Consider the following 14,896-nt stretch of genomic DNA (forward strand, 5'->3'; position numbering starts at 1 on the left):
ATTAAAAGAATTAAGGCGATAAAAAAATTTTAAAAAATAAAAGTATGTCTAATTAATGTTATACGTAATTTTGAGAAAAACATATAATTTAGCACAACTTTAATGTTATTATCTAAATTAACTAATTTTCTTAATTACTGTAAATTAGTTAATTGAATTTTATTATTTAAGTTTAATGGATCATTAAAAAGTCTTTATTCTTGTAATTAATGTCATTCTATTAAAAAACTTAGTAGCCGGGAATTAAGTTCAATGGATCCTTAAAAAGTTTTTATTATTGTAATTAATGCCATTCTATTTACAATAATTATTTAATGTGCTCATAACAACTCAATTATTGAAACAAGAATTGAACAACATTAAATTATTACTCCTTGTGTCCTATAATTATTGTTGTATAAGAAGAAAATAAATTCTTAAATAATTATTATTTTAACCTTTTTTAGTGTAGTATTAATTGTTTTTTTATTTATATTATTTGTAATATTTTTTTAGTCTTAATCTTTCAGGAAAAATGAACTCTTAACTAATTTAAAGTTTGACTAAAAGAAAAATAAAGTTAAAATTTGACTAAGAATTATTTTTATCAATGATATATTATTTATAATACAAATGATAAAAAAAACTATAAGACAATAACGAAAAAATTTCAATGACCCAATTAAACTATTATATAGTGCTTTTTTTTAGAAAAAATGACTAGTTTTACATAAAAAAAAAAAACAAAAAAAAAACAAGAGAAAATAAGCTCTACATTGAGTTTTACACCGTTATCAATTCGTATAATACAGGGGTAAGTTTGAGAACAAGATTGCTAGCAGTCAAAAAGCAACTGCAGATTAATTATTTGATTTAATTATTTGATCCATTTTTTTTTTACTTATATTTTGTTTAATTATCTGATTTATATATTTTATTCTTAATGTGGGGATTCCATGCAATCACTTTTATAACCGTAAAAAAGTTTATTTTTAAAAATTTGTTAACTAGTATAATAATTATTTAAAAAATCATATCAGTGATAATTTTATATTAGTTGAGAGATTTACATTGTCGACCATTACATTTTAAAAAATAAACACATTTTAATGTCTTCTAAAGTAGTAGAGAAATAATTCGAATTTAATTTAATGTAAAAGTTCTATAATTATTTTTTTTACTGCATACTCCCATACATGTTTCATAATTTTTGTTGGAAGCAATTAATTACTTGCACAATTTTTATTTGAGGGGTCATAGTTAATTACCACTACGACTAACCATAAATTGGGTTGTCCCATTCCATGATTAAAGTAAAAAATAATAAATAAAAAAAAATAAAACAAGATAATTCAACTTCACTTTTAAATTTAGTTCTTATTAAAACGAACTAGCTCGAGATCGAATTAAGGAAAATTTTGTTTTTTTGAATAGTTTAATTTTTGTAATCTAAATTCACATCTCAATTAATTCGTAGAAATTCTCTTTTACTTACCCATATACTCAATACCGAGTAAATTTAAGATTTTATCGCCTTTAATTATTTTAATCTCTCATAATATGTTCATTGTTTTATTTTTTATTAGCTTTGCATGTTATGAAGCAAAGTAAATTCTCAAATTGCTTTTATACGAAGAAACAAAGACATTAATCTATTTCACTTACTATTTATTAAACTTAGAAAAATGCCTCATAATTAAGAATAATTTACTAAAAAAATTATTTTAATTTTTTTTGCATATGATAATATTATTTTAAGAAAATAAATTCATAAATATAATAAATCAATGTATGAATTCAAAAATATTAATTATAATTGTTACTTTAATTATGTCCAATATAATATTTTTTGATGAGAAAGAAAGCCAAAGATTAAACTCTAGCAAAAGAAACCCCAATAGCATTAGCTAACAAGATAGAAGCCACGGGGAAGAAGCAGAAACTAAAATGTCGAAAACATCATATGAAGAAAACTTTTTACGAGCTAACCAATCAGCACATTGGTTCCCTTCACGATATACATGGTTGAAATTGAGCTCCCACTGCCTGAAGTCATGAAGTCAGGACTATTATCAAGTCTAAGAGCTTTCCAAATTTGACTGAAAGAGGACAGTCACGAAGCAAATGAATAATGTTCTCCTCGGCTCCACCACACCTGAAACAAGAAGCATCAAAAGAAATATGTTGCCAAACACGAAAATGGTTAATAGGAAGATTACCATGGTAGGTAATCCAAACTAACTCTCTCGGGGTGGTGTTTTGAATGTTAGGCTCTTTAGAGATCTAGTTGTTAGAATCTTTGGAGATCTAGTTGTGATGAGAATCATTGAGGGGACTCAACGAGTTTAATCACTTTTAGGCGTAACAAGATAAATTTATTTTGAGAATAATTGTGTTTTGTACAATTCATAGATATAGTCCGCGTGTTAAAATGTTTTCTGGGTTGAACCTAGGCAAATTTACGCAAAGGGGTCACATTTAAAAACTATTTACGCAAAGGGGTCTATTTTGTAAATATTTACGCAGGGGGTCACTTTTTGGATGGAACCCGCTAGCGGTAATGGCGAGAAAGCATGAGCCGACAGAGGGTGCCGCCAGTGTGCCGCCAGTGGCACTAGCGATACTGGCTGACGTGGAGGGAGTCGCTTTCTCCATTGGCGAGACAACCACACATAGGGTCTCGCCTCTCCCATTGGCGAGACACCTTCACGGAGTTGTTGAAGTGGTTACGAAATTTCTGCGAGCGTGTTCGGCGGCGACGACGGAGAGGTGTTTGAGAATGCTGGTGGTGTTGGCCACGTGCGTGGAGGGTCGGGCGGTGATGGCGTAGGAGCCGTGGTGTGTTGCGGCGATGGTGGAGAGGATTACGAAGGCGTCAAAGGTTGCGGCGGCGGACGCGGTGGCGGTACTGTGGAGCTTGTGCTGTTTATGCAAGAACGTGAAGGTGAGAGATGACGTGGCAAAGCGAAATGGCGTCGTGGTGGTTTTGTTGGTTATGCAGAGGGGGTGGGAGGAGCACGTGAGAAGCATGTGCATGGATTTGATTAAGGTTTTGAAGGGTGTGCGTAAGAACGGGTTGCGGTTGGAACTAGGATGCTATGACACAAAAACCACTCATATAAAACCTTGCTAATGTTGTAACATTGATTAAGTTGAACCAACTTTTTGATTTTTAGTGAATAGTTGAACCATCTTTTTAGCATGCAACAAAAGAATGTTTTATGTTGGTTAACTTTGCTCTTATCGATCTTTTCTTTTTAGTATTAGAAGGAAAGAAAGAAATGGAGAAAAAATGTATATGGTAGAGAGAATAATATTTGAACATAACAAAGTAGAAGGAAAACAAATTTCATTTGATATCAGTATTTTTTTTTTCAGTTTTTTAATTTGGGTATACAGTTTTTGTTTGGATATAGATTAAAGATAAGTTCTAGCAAATCAAGGTCACGATGATAAGTTTTTATGACCTAAGTACTTTTCTGTTTTTTGGTCTTTAGGATTTAATTAAATGCTTTGATGCAGAAATTTTTAGAGTAAGAAGTGGTTTTGAACTTTTGGGTTTTTGAGAAAAAGGTTTTTCATATTCGTTCAACCAGAAATAGGTTCTATAGTTTTCAGAACTTCATTATAAGACTGGAGAAGAAACCGTGTTTGTTAACTTGGAGTGGCCCTCTGAAACAATGCATTGTGCGCAATTATCCTTGTATTTTCTCATATATGAAATTGGAGACCCGTGAAGGTGTCTCGCCAATGGGAGAGGCGAGACCCTATGTGTGGCTGTCTCGCCAATGGAGAAAGCGGCTCCCTCCACGTATCGCTAGTGCCACTGGCGGCACCCTCTAGCCAGTGCACTGTATCGCTGTTGGCAATGGCGGCTCATGCTTTCTCGCCATTACCGTTGGCGGGTTCCATGCAAAAAGTGACCCCCTGTGTAAATATTTACAAAATAGACCCCTTTGCGTAAATAGTTTTTAAATGTGACCCCTTTGCATAAATTTGCCGTTGAACCTAAATCAAAAGGGAAAGGTCATGACGGACTCTTTGGAGTGTAGACCTTGAGGTAAATATACTCGGTTTGAATGCTCATTAAAACCTATGCTGATCCCATATGGTAGGAGCATTCTTGCAAAACAGAATGACCTTGACTGGTCTCCCTATAATTTTACCTAGTGAGAGTGACTTGACTTATCAATGTACAGTCTATTTTGTCATGTACTCCTGGGTGTCTAACGAGATTTTTCACTGACATGGTACCGCATTACATATAGGATTGAGTCTTAGTGTATCTATTGCATAACGCTTTTGTATTGATCGATATTGATTGGTTGAGTGATATTGTGTTTTGATCCTTGAGTACGTGAATGATGTAAAAATGAATGAGATGTGTTGTGTTGAGATGTGATATTACACGACAAGTGGTGAAATGACATGAGCTGTGTTCAAGTAAACTCTATTTCATTTATATGATATGTATATCTACATATTGTCTCGCTTCTCTCTATTAGTTAGGAATGTGATAACTCACTCCTCGTCTGTTGTTTGTGTTTGGATCCTGTGATGATTTCGAACCTTGTGTTTGTGGGAGTAGATGATTAGGTGAATGACTATGAAGAACTTCATGCTAAAGGACGCTGAAAACAATGTTTTGATAAGATGTGACATTGGGACATGAGTTTCTATCAACTACATGAGGTTCTGGATATGCAGTTTTTATCATTTTGTTTCACATGCTGAGTTTTTAGTTCATTCTTTAAAATTTTGGATGGTCTTGTTTTGAACCGAGATGATTTTATTATTTATTTGAACAAGTTCTACTATGATGTTAGAAAAGTGAATGCGAGTCTTTTACCATTTTGAAATGTTTTTATTAAAATGTGTTTTAAAACTTTTAATTAATTTTATATTTTTATTCCTTTTATTATTAGTACATATATGTGTAGGGTAGATGATGTCACAAAATCTCCATAAGTGCATGAGGAAATATGAGACACCAATTTGATACCATGATCCAATTTCTTCCTAACATGGCCACCATTTTGAGTATTTTTTCGCCAAGTCATGAAATGGCCTCCAACAACATCAGATGAAAGAATGATTTCATTAAAGTGACCCAACAGGATCCAAGGGCCATTATTATTAGCCGAAACAATAGTAATATGATTCCAAAGAGTGTTACGCACAATTAGTTGTTGGGGAGGTGTAAACAGAAGTGCAGTACCAATGGCAAGTCAACTTCTTAATCACAAAAGTAATAGATTGAGGCATGGAGTCCACCAAACTAAAGTTAACATCCATCCTGATTGTCAAAATCCATATACCTCTAGAGTGTCCTTGAGCCTCTTGGATGAAGAGAGAAGAATAACCAAGGGATTCCCAAAAAATCTCCACTTTACTAAAAGCAACATGAGTCTCATAAAGCATAAGCAAGCTGGGCTTATAAGACTTAATTAAATGGCGACAATGACATTTGGTGCAACACCCTAGAGCTACCCTTATGTTCCACAAAAATATGCTAAAGTCATGAAAAATATTCATGGCAAACAAGGGTATAAAAGGAGGGGGAAGCCCCTTAACTAAACATATTGGATACATCTGGAGGTCAACCATGGCCCCGAAGAACTTGGCCCACTTCAGGAAGCGATGACTGGACCAACTCCACTTCCATCTCCCCACTGTTATCATTCTCAATAGGCATTTGAGGTTGAACGTTGTTTACGTGAGTTAGGTTAGGGTTTTTCTGAGCTCCCTTGCCAAACTCTATGTTCAATGTTGATGGGCATCTCAAAATTAGCAGATTGCTGTGGCTGTTTGTTTTTGGGCCCTGCAGTATTATTTGCCTTATTATTGGTCCTTACATGTGGGCTAACTTTAGAATCTCCCCTCATAAAAACATTATTGCCAACCCAAATAGCCTTTTCTTTCTATTTATTCTTGCCAGGATTTGGATGATCACTACGACAAAATTGGGTTTTAATGGCTATTTTTTTGAAGTTTACTACTGGCGGTTTGAACTGCCACTAAATTGACTTCTGGCAGTTTCCAAATTGACATTATATCTTCCGCCACAAGTCTATACAACGGCGGTATCTTGTAACCGTCGGAATAACCACCAACAAGTAAGAAAGAGAATAATAGCAATTATTTACCCACCACTAAGTTATGAAATGCTGGCAGTTCTGAAAGCACCACTAGGTAATGGAATGCTGGTGGTTATAGGACCGTTGCTAAGTTATGGATTTTTTTTTTTTTTTTAAATAATGGAGTCAGCTATCACTATCAGCTACTACATATCACCTTACAAATATTGTTATTCTAAAGATTTGTCCAATTTTTCAGCCAAAAAACCATGAAATGAATCACAAATACACATACAATTTTTCAACTCACACAATTTAAGAAATAAACATTGACTGTGAAAGTAGCTATCTCCATATCTAGAAATAATTATTTCTACGACTTCAAAAGAGCAATATGGCATTCCAAATTATATTTGGAATCAATGCAACACCAAATCATATTAACACTGACTGACATGTTATCATTTGCAAAAGCAATTGAGTCAAAATCTCAAAAAACCATAATCAATTATGATTGAAATCAAAGAGTAGGATAGGTACCTTAGCATAAGACTAAACCAACTTCCGTTTTGGTACAGAACAAAAATAGGGATTTGAACTTGTACTAATTTTTAACTATGCAACAATGAGAAAGGGTTAGGGATTGAGGCCAGCATAAGGAATGAGCTCACAAGGAAGGTACAAACCGGGGAAATAGTTCAGGATTCAAACTAGAGAATCATTGTGTCAAATTGGAAAAATCACTGGACATCCAGATATATATATGCTTGAAAATCGCAAACTTGCAGTAATTAATAAATGAAGTTATTTCTAGCAAAAAAGATCTATATCATATTCTTAAATTTACACCATAAATTGCAATGTTAATTTGTTGCCATTCGACCCAATGTACATATTGATGCACAACATAGCAAATATCCTAGCAACTTAGATTGGAAATTCTGATAAGAGACCACAGAAAATTTGTTCCAACTTATAAAATTAGCCACCTGTTTGTGTATTTGTATTGCACTATGTGTGTGTGCTTATTTCTTTTATCCTAGCAATCTAGCATAAGTTTGGATGCAAGAGACACAAAAAGAATAGCAACTCAAAATAATGCACTTTAGCCCAACGAGCATGAATTTGTAAAGCATGCCAGACAAATCAACTTTTGAATGCAATCAAACATCAAATGCATAGACAAGTCATCAGTCACTAGGTGAGAATCAATTCTTCTAAAGCTAAAATAGGATCGACTAACATGGAATTAAGATGAACAAGGAGGTACCTTAGACTCTACCTGAATAGGTTCATCTAATCCAGCTTTGATAACATCTGTAATTTTAGTTAATGATTTCTTGTTTTAGAACACAAGCAATCCAACTTTGATAGCTTTTCCATTCTTCTTTACTTAGGCAACCAAATGTTTGTGTTCTTAGATATGTATAAACCTAATTTAAATATTGAAATTAAAATTAATAAAGAGGAGAACCTGTAAGAGGCATAAAGCTGGGGAACCTTTGAATTGGAGGGAGCTTTGTATTCCTGGAGCTTCGTTTTCTATTTGCAAAATTTCCAACAATCAAAATTTTATTCCCCTTCCATATTAAACAAGGAAAAAAATGACTTTCCTAGTTATCCATATTCCTGGACTTCGGGAAGAAAAGAAATCTGATCTGCACAAACATAATAATAAAAGACATAGATAAATAGCAAAAAAATTTATGAACAGGTAGCAAATGAACAAGAACAGTTTTTCCTTGCTATGTCTTGTGCTACATTGTCCTACAAAAACAAAAATTTTAGAACCTTCCCATAACAAATTAAAATCGATCCTCTCTTAAGATAATAAACACTTATCCTAAAAATTCTAAACATACCAAAATCACCAAAGGAATTGAACATAGGTTATATATAAAACAGCAACAAGAAAAGGCTACAACAGTTGAACTTAACAATATGCCAATCACCATGCATGTAACAAATCTCGGTCAAGTATAGGGGACAAATTGCCATTAGAATTAATATTCTGATTATGATTGATATCTTTCGCTACTTCCTCATGGATTGCAACTTCCTTCTCCGGAATAGAAACAAACGAGTTGTCATTGGAAGCTTCCTAAGGAGTTTTTGGCTGTTTCTCAGCAACTGGTTATATTTTGTAGTTGTGTCCTAGGTGTCCATAACAACCACAAGCAAAACAAATCCTGTGAAGGTCTTCATACTTAACCCAATAATAGAACCCTTGAAGCCATATATACTTCCCCCACCATTGGCTTTTTGAGATCCACCTCAATACAAACACATGCAAAACGTCCCTGCCGTACATCCTTTGTGTTGCTATCAACTTTAATGGGTTTTCCAACAGTTGTTGCTAACGCAAGGAGAATACTTTCATCATAGTAAAGGAGATTTAGTACAGGGAAACAAATCCATACCAAGGTTTTTTTTTATCAATTTTTGTTGTTGGTGAGATAAAATCCCGAGTCCATGTTCTAACAGTTAAATAATTGTCAAACAACATCCACGGGCCTCCCCGATCAGCTTGTTACAATCAACTTCAGTGTCAAACTTCACCATAAAGTAGCCATTACTTATATCTGGCATTTCAAACCATGTAGACAACAACTTCCAGAGTCTAGAAAGTCGATCCAGGACATACAAGATGCAAGACAAATTAGACATCAGTCTAAGGCAAAAAAAAAAAAAATTTTTTAGACCCCTAAATTTTTTTTATTACTAACTATTAACAAAATTTTAACAGATCAAAATAAAATAATTTAAAATCTTTCTCTTCCCTAAAAATTAGTCAATCAATATTTTTTTAAAAATTAATCAATATCAAATGTCATTTAAAGTATTTTATTTATCTCAAAAAAGTAGATCCCTTCCTAACTAATGTATCTCACTCTCGAGACTTCATTCTTCACATTTTTTTATCTCCTCATCTTCTATTTATAAAAAAAAATCTATTATTCTCCTTCCCTTGAATGAAACTTATTGTCTATTGATCAAACTTTGTCTCCGCGGTTCAACCTCTCTGGATTTGACATCGTCTGGATTCTGAACGCCTATAAACCGCATACATCCCGGCGTCCTGCGTACGTACGAAGCCTTTCATCTCCATCCTGGTGGATTGGTGGAACAATTCATTTCACGGGCATGACTCTGGGTACGCAGCAATACAACACGTATCACGTAGCATCCTTGCGCTTGGCACAACATCTAAACAACAAAATCTCTGTCTGTTTCCAATTCCAGGTTCTATCATTCTGTTAATCCATCTTTATTTTCTATATTTATTTTAGAGTTTAGTTTATTTAGATTTATTAAATATTTAGTTAATTTTTTTTTATTTTGATTATTTACAAAAGAAAATGTCAAATAAAAGGTATGAATTTGGTTATGAAAAATTGAAGAAAAAATGAAAAGTTGAAAAGCAAATTGAATTTCAACGTGGTGCCCTTGATAAATTTGTTATTATTCATAAAAATGACACAGAAGCAAGTTCAATAGGTGAAAATGTGATATAACAACCACCGATAGATCATACTGACAACGAGGAAAATGTTATAGAACAATCTTCTATAGATAATATTGACAACGGTGTAGAACAACCAACCACCTAGAGATGATACTGACAATGGTGAAAACGTGATAGAACAACCACCTATAAATAATACTGACAACACAAATAGTCATAATTTCAAAAGATAGATTGAATGAGTTAGTTATTTTATCTATTGAAAGTGAAGTGTTAGAATTGTTTGATTATAAAATTCTGATAAATGATTTTGCAGCTAAAAAAGCTAGAAGATTAATATAAAAATTGATATTTTATATAATATACTAAATCTCTTTAAAATTCTTGTAATAAAAAGACCCTTTAACATTTTCGCCTTAAGTCCCAAAATGTCTGTACACGACCCTGAGTGAATCACACATTGTCTGAAAACCAACATTCTTCCCCAGAAGCTTGATCACCAATGCAACTTCCCATGGTGCATATAAGCCTTCATAGACCGATTCATCAATGTGTATCATTGGCTTTAGAGGGTTGTCATCCTCATAAACAATCTTGGCTAGATTCTCCTTGAAGAAATCAACTTTTGCTCTTGGTGGAAGAGTCTATTTGTGGCGCATGGCCATATCACGAAAAGAGGCACAAGTGGGTGTCGAACCACCGCTGCCCCTTAGGAGGATCCTTATCTTTGTCCCTTCCATATGCTAAAATATTGGTAACCTTTATATACCACCCAAACGTGTGATAATGTAGGTTGGAATAAGTAGTTAAAAATTCACAATTAAATCTAGTATTTTTCATTATGTTGTTTGATTCTTTCTCAAACTAAAAAATAAATATTTTTTCAAAATTATCAAAATTTGATATCAAATATAAAAAGTAAGATATAAATAATTGAGTTTTACTTTATTTAAAACAAAAAAATAATAAACTCTTGTTTGTTTGGATAAGGATTTAAACTCACATTCAGCTAAAACTAACAATATGAATATGTGAGGTAGCTTTTTTTCAACACCAGTTGCATTAACTGGTTCACAAACACATTTTTGAATTTGAATATGTGAGGCTTACTTATGTTTTATTCTTACTCGTAAAAAAAATCTCTATCGAGTAAAAAAGAACCTCCTGAATCCTGATTCTCAAGAACCAATTGAATGTACAGTCGTCTGAATGAAATTCTGGTGGCATTTCCTTCCTTCCACCACTTTTTGATACCAAAACAAAAAAGTAAAAATATATACCATATTGCGTATGTAAGCCTTACCCAGTTACCTAACCTCATCTCCACATACTTCTGCCAAGCCCAAAAAAGAAGATAAGGCACTTCGAAACAGTGGAACAAAAAAAAAACACAATGGAGAAGAACCTCATTATTCTACCCAGTAAACCATGGCATCCTCTGTTAATCCCTTCTCACAGTTCCACCCAATTGGAGTGGCATGGCTCAACAAGGGCCCTTGCTAACTCCAACAGTGTCTCTATGACCCAAAGGTCACACCCAAAACTGGTAGATACCCAGTTGAACCAGTTATGTGCCAATGGTTCCCTGAGTGAGGCTGTGGCAATTCTTGATTCTCTGGCTCAGCAAGGGTCCAAGGTGAGACCCATTACCTTCATGAACCTGCTTCAGGCTTGCATTGATAAAGACTGCATTTTGGTGGGTAGGGAATTGCATACTAGGATTGGGTTGGTGAGAAAGGTGAACCCTTTTGTGGAGACCAAGTTGGTCAGCATGTATGCTAAGTGTGGGCATTTGGATGAGGCACGGAAGGTCTTTGATGAAATGCGTGAGAGGAATTTGTTCACTTGGTCTGCTATGATTGGTGCCTGCTCCAGAGACCTTAAGTGGGAGGAAGTTGTGGAGCTTTTTTATGATATGATGCAACATGGGGTTTTGCCTGATGATTTTTTGCTCCCAAAGGTTTTGAAAGCCTGTGGGAAGTTCAGGGATATTGAGACTGGGAGGTTGATCCATTCGTTGGTGATTCGGGGCGGAATGTGCTCTTCTTTGCATGTGAACAATTCAATTCTAGCTGTGTATGCTAAGTGTGGAGAGATGAGTTGTGCAGAGAAGATTTTTAGGAGAATGGATGAGAGGAATTGTGTTTCCTGGAATGTGATTATAACCGGGTATTGCCAGAGGGGTGAGATTGAACAAGCTCAGAAGTATTTTGATGCAATGCAGGAGGAGGGAATGGAACCAGGACTGGTAACTTGGAACATTTTGATTGCCAGTTATAGTCAGTTAGGGCATTGTGATATTGCTATGGATTTAATGAGGAAGATGGAGAGTTTTGGGATTACTCCAGATGTTTATACTTGGACTTCTATGATTTCTGGGTTTACTCAAAAGGGAAGAATAAATGAAGCTTTTGATTTGTTGCGGGATATGCTTATAGTAGGGGTTGAGCCAAACAGTATTACAATTGCTAGTGCAGCCTCGGCATGTGCATCAGTAAAATCACTAAGTATGGGATCAGAAATCCATTCTATTGCTGTTAAGACTAGTATGGTTGATGATATTCTAATTGGTAATTCACTGATTGACATGTATGCCAAGGGTGGTGATCTGGAGGCTGCTCAAAGCATTTTTGATGTGATGTTAGAAAGAGATGTATATTCTTGGAACTCAATTATTGGAGGATATTGCCAAGCTGGTTTCTGTGGCAAAGCCCATGAGTTATTCATGAAAATGCAGGAGTCTGATTCACCACCTAATGTTGTTACATGGAATGTGATGATCACAGGATTTATGCAGAATGGTGATGAGGATGAGGCGTTGAATCTTTTTCTAAGAATTGAGAAAGATGGGAAAATAAAGCCCAATGTAGCATCATGGAACTCGTTAATTTCTGGTTTCCTTCAGAATAGACAAAAGGACAAGGCCTTGCAGATATTTCGGCAGATGCAGTTTTCCAACATGGCTCCCAACTTAGTTACAGTTCTGACTATCCTTCCTGCCTGTACAAACTTAGTGGCTGCAAAGAAAGTGAAAGAAATTCATTGCTGTGCAACACGTAGAAATTTAGTGTCTGAACTTTCTGTATCAAATACATTCATTGACAGTTATGCTAAGTCAGGAAATATAATGTATTCCAGAAAAGTATTTGATGGATTGTCTCCAAAAGATATCATCAGTTGGAACTCTCTGCTATCTGGTTATGTTTTACATGGCTGTTCAGAGTCTGCACTTGATCTTTTTGATCAGATGAGGAAGGATGGACTTCATCCAAGTAGAGTTACTCTTACAAGTATTATCTCAGCTTATAGTCATGCTGAAATGGTGGATGAGGGGAAGCATGCGTTTTCAAACATCAGTGAAGAATATCAGATTAGATTAGATCTGGAACATTATTCTGCTATGGTTTATTTGCTTGGTCGTTCAGGTAAGCTTGCCAAAGCACTGGAGTTTATTCAAAACATGCCTGTTGAGCCTAATTCCTCTGTATGGGCTGCCTTGTTGACTGCCTGCAGAATTCATAAGAATTTTGGAATGGCAATCTTTGCAGGAGAACATATGCTTGAGTTGGATCCTGAAAATATAATAACTCAGCATTTACTTTCACAGGCATATTCTGTATGTGGGAAATCTTGGGAAGCTCAAAAAATGACAAAGCTGGAGAAAGAAAAGTTTGTTAAAATGCCTGTTGGGCAAAGCTGGATTGAAATGAATAACATGGTCCATACTTTTGTTGTTGGTGATGATCAGTCAATACCATATTTGGACAAGATACATTCTTGGCTAAAACGGGTAGGTGAAAATGTCAAGGCACATATTTCTGACAATGGACTTCGCATTGAGGAAGAGGAGAAGGAAAATATTGGTAGTGTACATAGTGAAAAACTTGCATTTGCATTTGGTTTAATAGATTTTCATCATACACCTCAAATTTTACGGATAGTGAAGAATTTGAGAATGTGTAGAGATTGCCACGACACAGCTAAATACATATCGTTGGCATATGGGTGTGAAATATATTTAAGTGATTCAAATTGCTTACACCATTTTAAAGATGGTCATTGTTCTTGTAGGGATTATTGGTAGAGCAAGTACATGTGAAGAGAATCAATGAATTCAGAAATATGTAAATCTGTCTTATTGTATAATTTTTCTTGATGTAAATAGATCTTTTGATGACAAGTACATGAATAAAATAAAGGGATAAGATCAATGGACACCAAGTGTCAATTTGTATGCTTACACCAAAACTTATCCCTCTATTCTACTTTAGTCTAAAGGCTCATGTTTTATCATTAAATAAGTCATGTGACTTATCTTCTTCCCCATTCGTGAATGAGATCTCAAGCCATGATGGTGAGGTAGAAGAATCATCACCTCTCTGTGCTTGTGTTCGTTGGCAGCTTCTCTCTGTGACAGTGGGAGGCTCAGCTAGAAAGGTTAGGATTCTATTGACACGCCAAGAAATTCCTTGTTCGCTCTTCTTCATTTTGCAAGTTTGTGAAGTATTTTCATTGCAAGTAAATGTTATCAATTTAATGACAAACTTAGTAAAATATAAGTAAATGTTATCAATTTATGCCAAGTATATGATTAAATAATACCAGATAACAAACTTAGTAAACTGACACTTCTAATAACTTTTATTGCAAGTAAATGTTATCAATTTAACCATTGAATCTTGTGATATTATCATGATGATCATGTACGACAATTTTTCATGATTTAGACATTTGTAAATATGTAATGAAAAATCAGTTATTTACTTATATTTTAAATAATATATTTATATGTTGAAATAAAATGGAGCGATCAAGAAACAATTAACTTTTTAGTTGTGAGATTTTATAGACTTGATATACTTTATGAGAAATTTAAATTTAACGGTGAATTGATAAAATTATACTTTTGATAAAAAGTTGTTAGAAATGTCATTTTGCTAAGGTTGACCCTTGGTGTTATGTAATAGTGTTTCCCATTATTTGTATTTGTGTCTTGTATTCTTTCAAGTCAATGCAAAATGCACGCAATTTGAAAGGTTTTCCGTGGTTTAGGTAGCTGATACTTGTGCAGTTTTAAAGGGTTGTGGATTGTGAAGAAATAGACACAAGTGAACATGGTACTCCAGTTTCTTCAGGAAAACATGTAAGAATAAAAAGTTGAAACTTCAAAGTTTGTCCAATCTCAGCTGCTGCTTTACTGTTGTATTTCTCATAATTTCAGACATAGCAAAAGGGAATTAATTATATGTGGATGACCTAAAAGAATTTAAAATTATATATAATTCGTGCTGAAATTTGGTAGAGTTGAGTTAATACACTCATATTCAATCAATGTTATTAAAAAATTTCAAGAAGGACTTTTAGTTTAGGATTA

General features: G+C 34.2%; 1 protein-coding gene across 1 annotated transcript; it reads left to right on the forward strand.

Moving 5' to 3' along the window:
- The first annotated feature begins 10,573 nt into the window (after window positions 1-10,573).
- On the forward strand, window positions 10,574-13,743 carry LOC100820050 (pentatricopeptide repeat-containing protein At1g19720). Its single transcript, XM_006596364.4, has one exon. The coding sequence runs from the start codon at window positions 10,916-10,918 to the stop codon at window positions 13,604-13,606; it is 2,691 nt and encodes an 896-aa protein (XP_006596427.1). The 5' UTR covers window positions 10,574-10,915; the 3' UTR covers window positions 13,607-13,743.
- The last annotated feature ends 1,153 nt before the right edge of the window (window positions 13,744-14,896 follow it).

This window comes from Glycine max, chromosome 14 (assembly GCF_000004515.6).
Source record: "Glycine max cultivar Williams 82 chromosome 14, Glycine_max_v4.0, whole genome shotgun sequence".
In the NCBI taxonomy this organism is placed as follows: domain Eukaryota; kingdom Viridiplantae; phylum Streptophyta; class Magnoliopsida; order Fabales; family Fabaceae; genus Glycine; species Glycine max.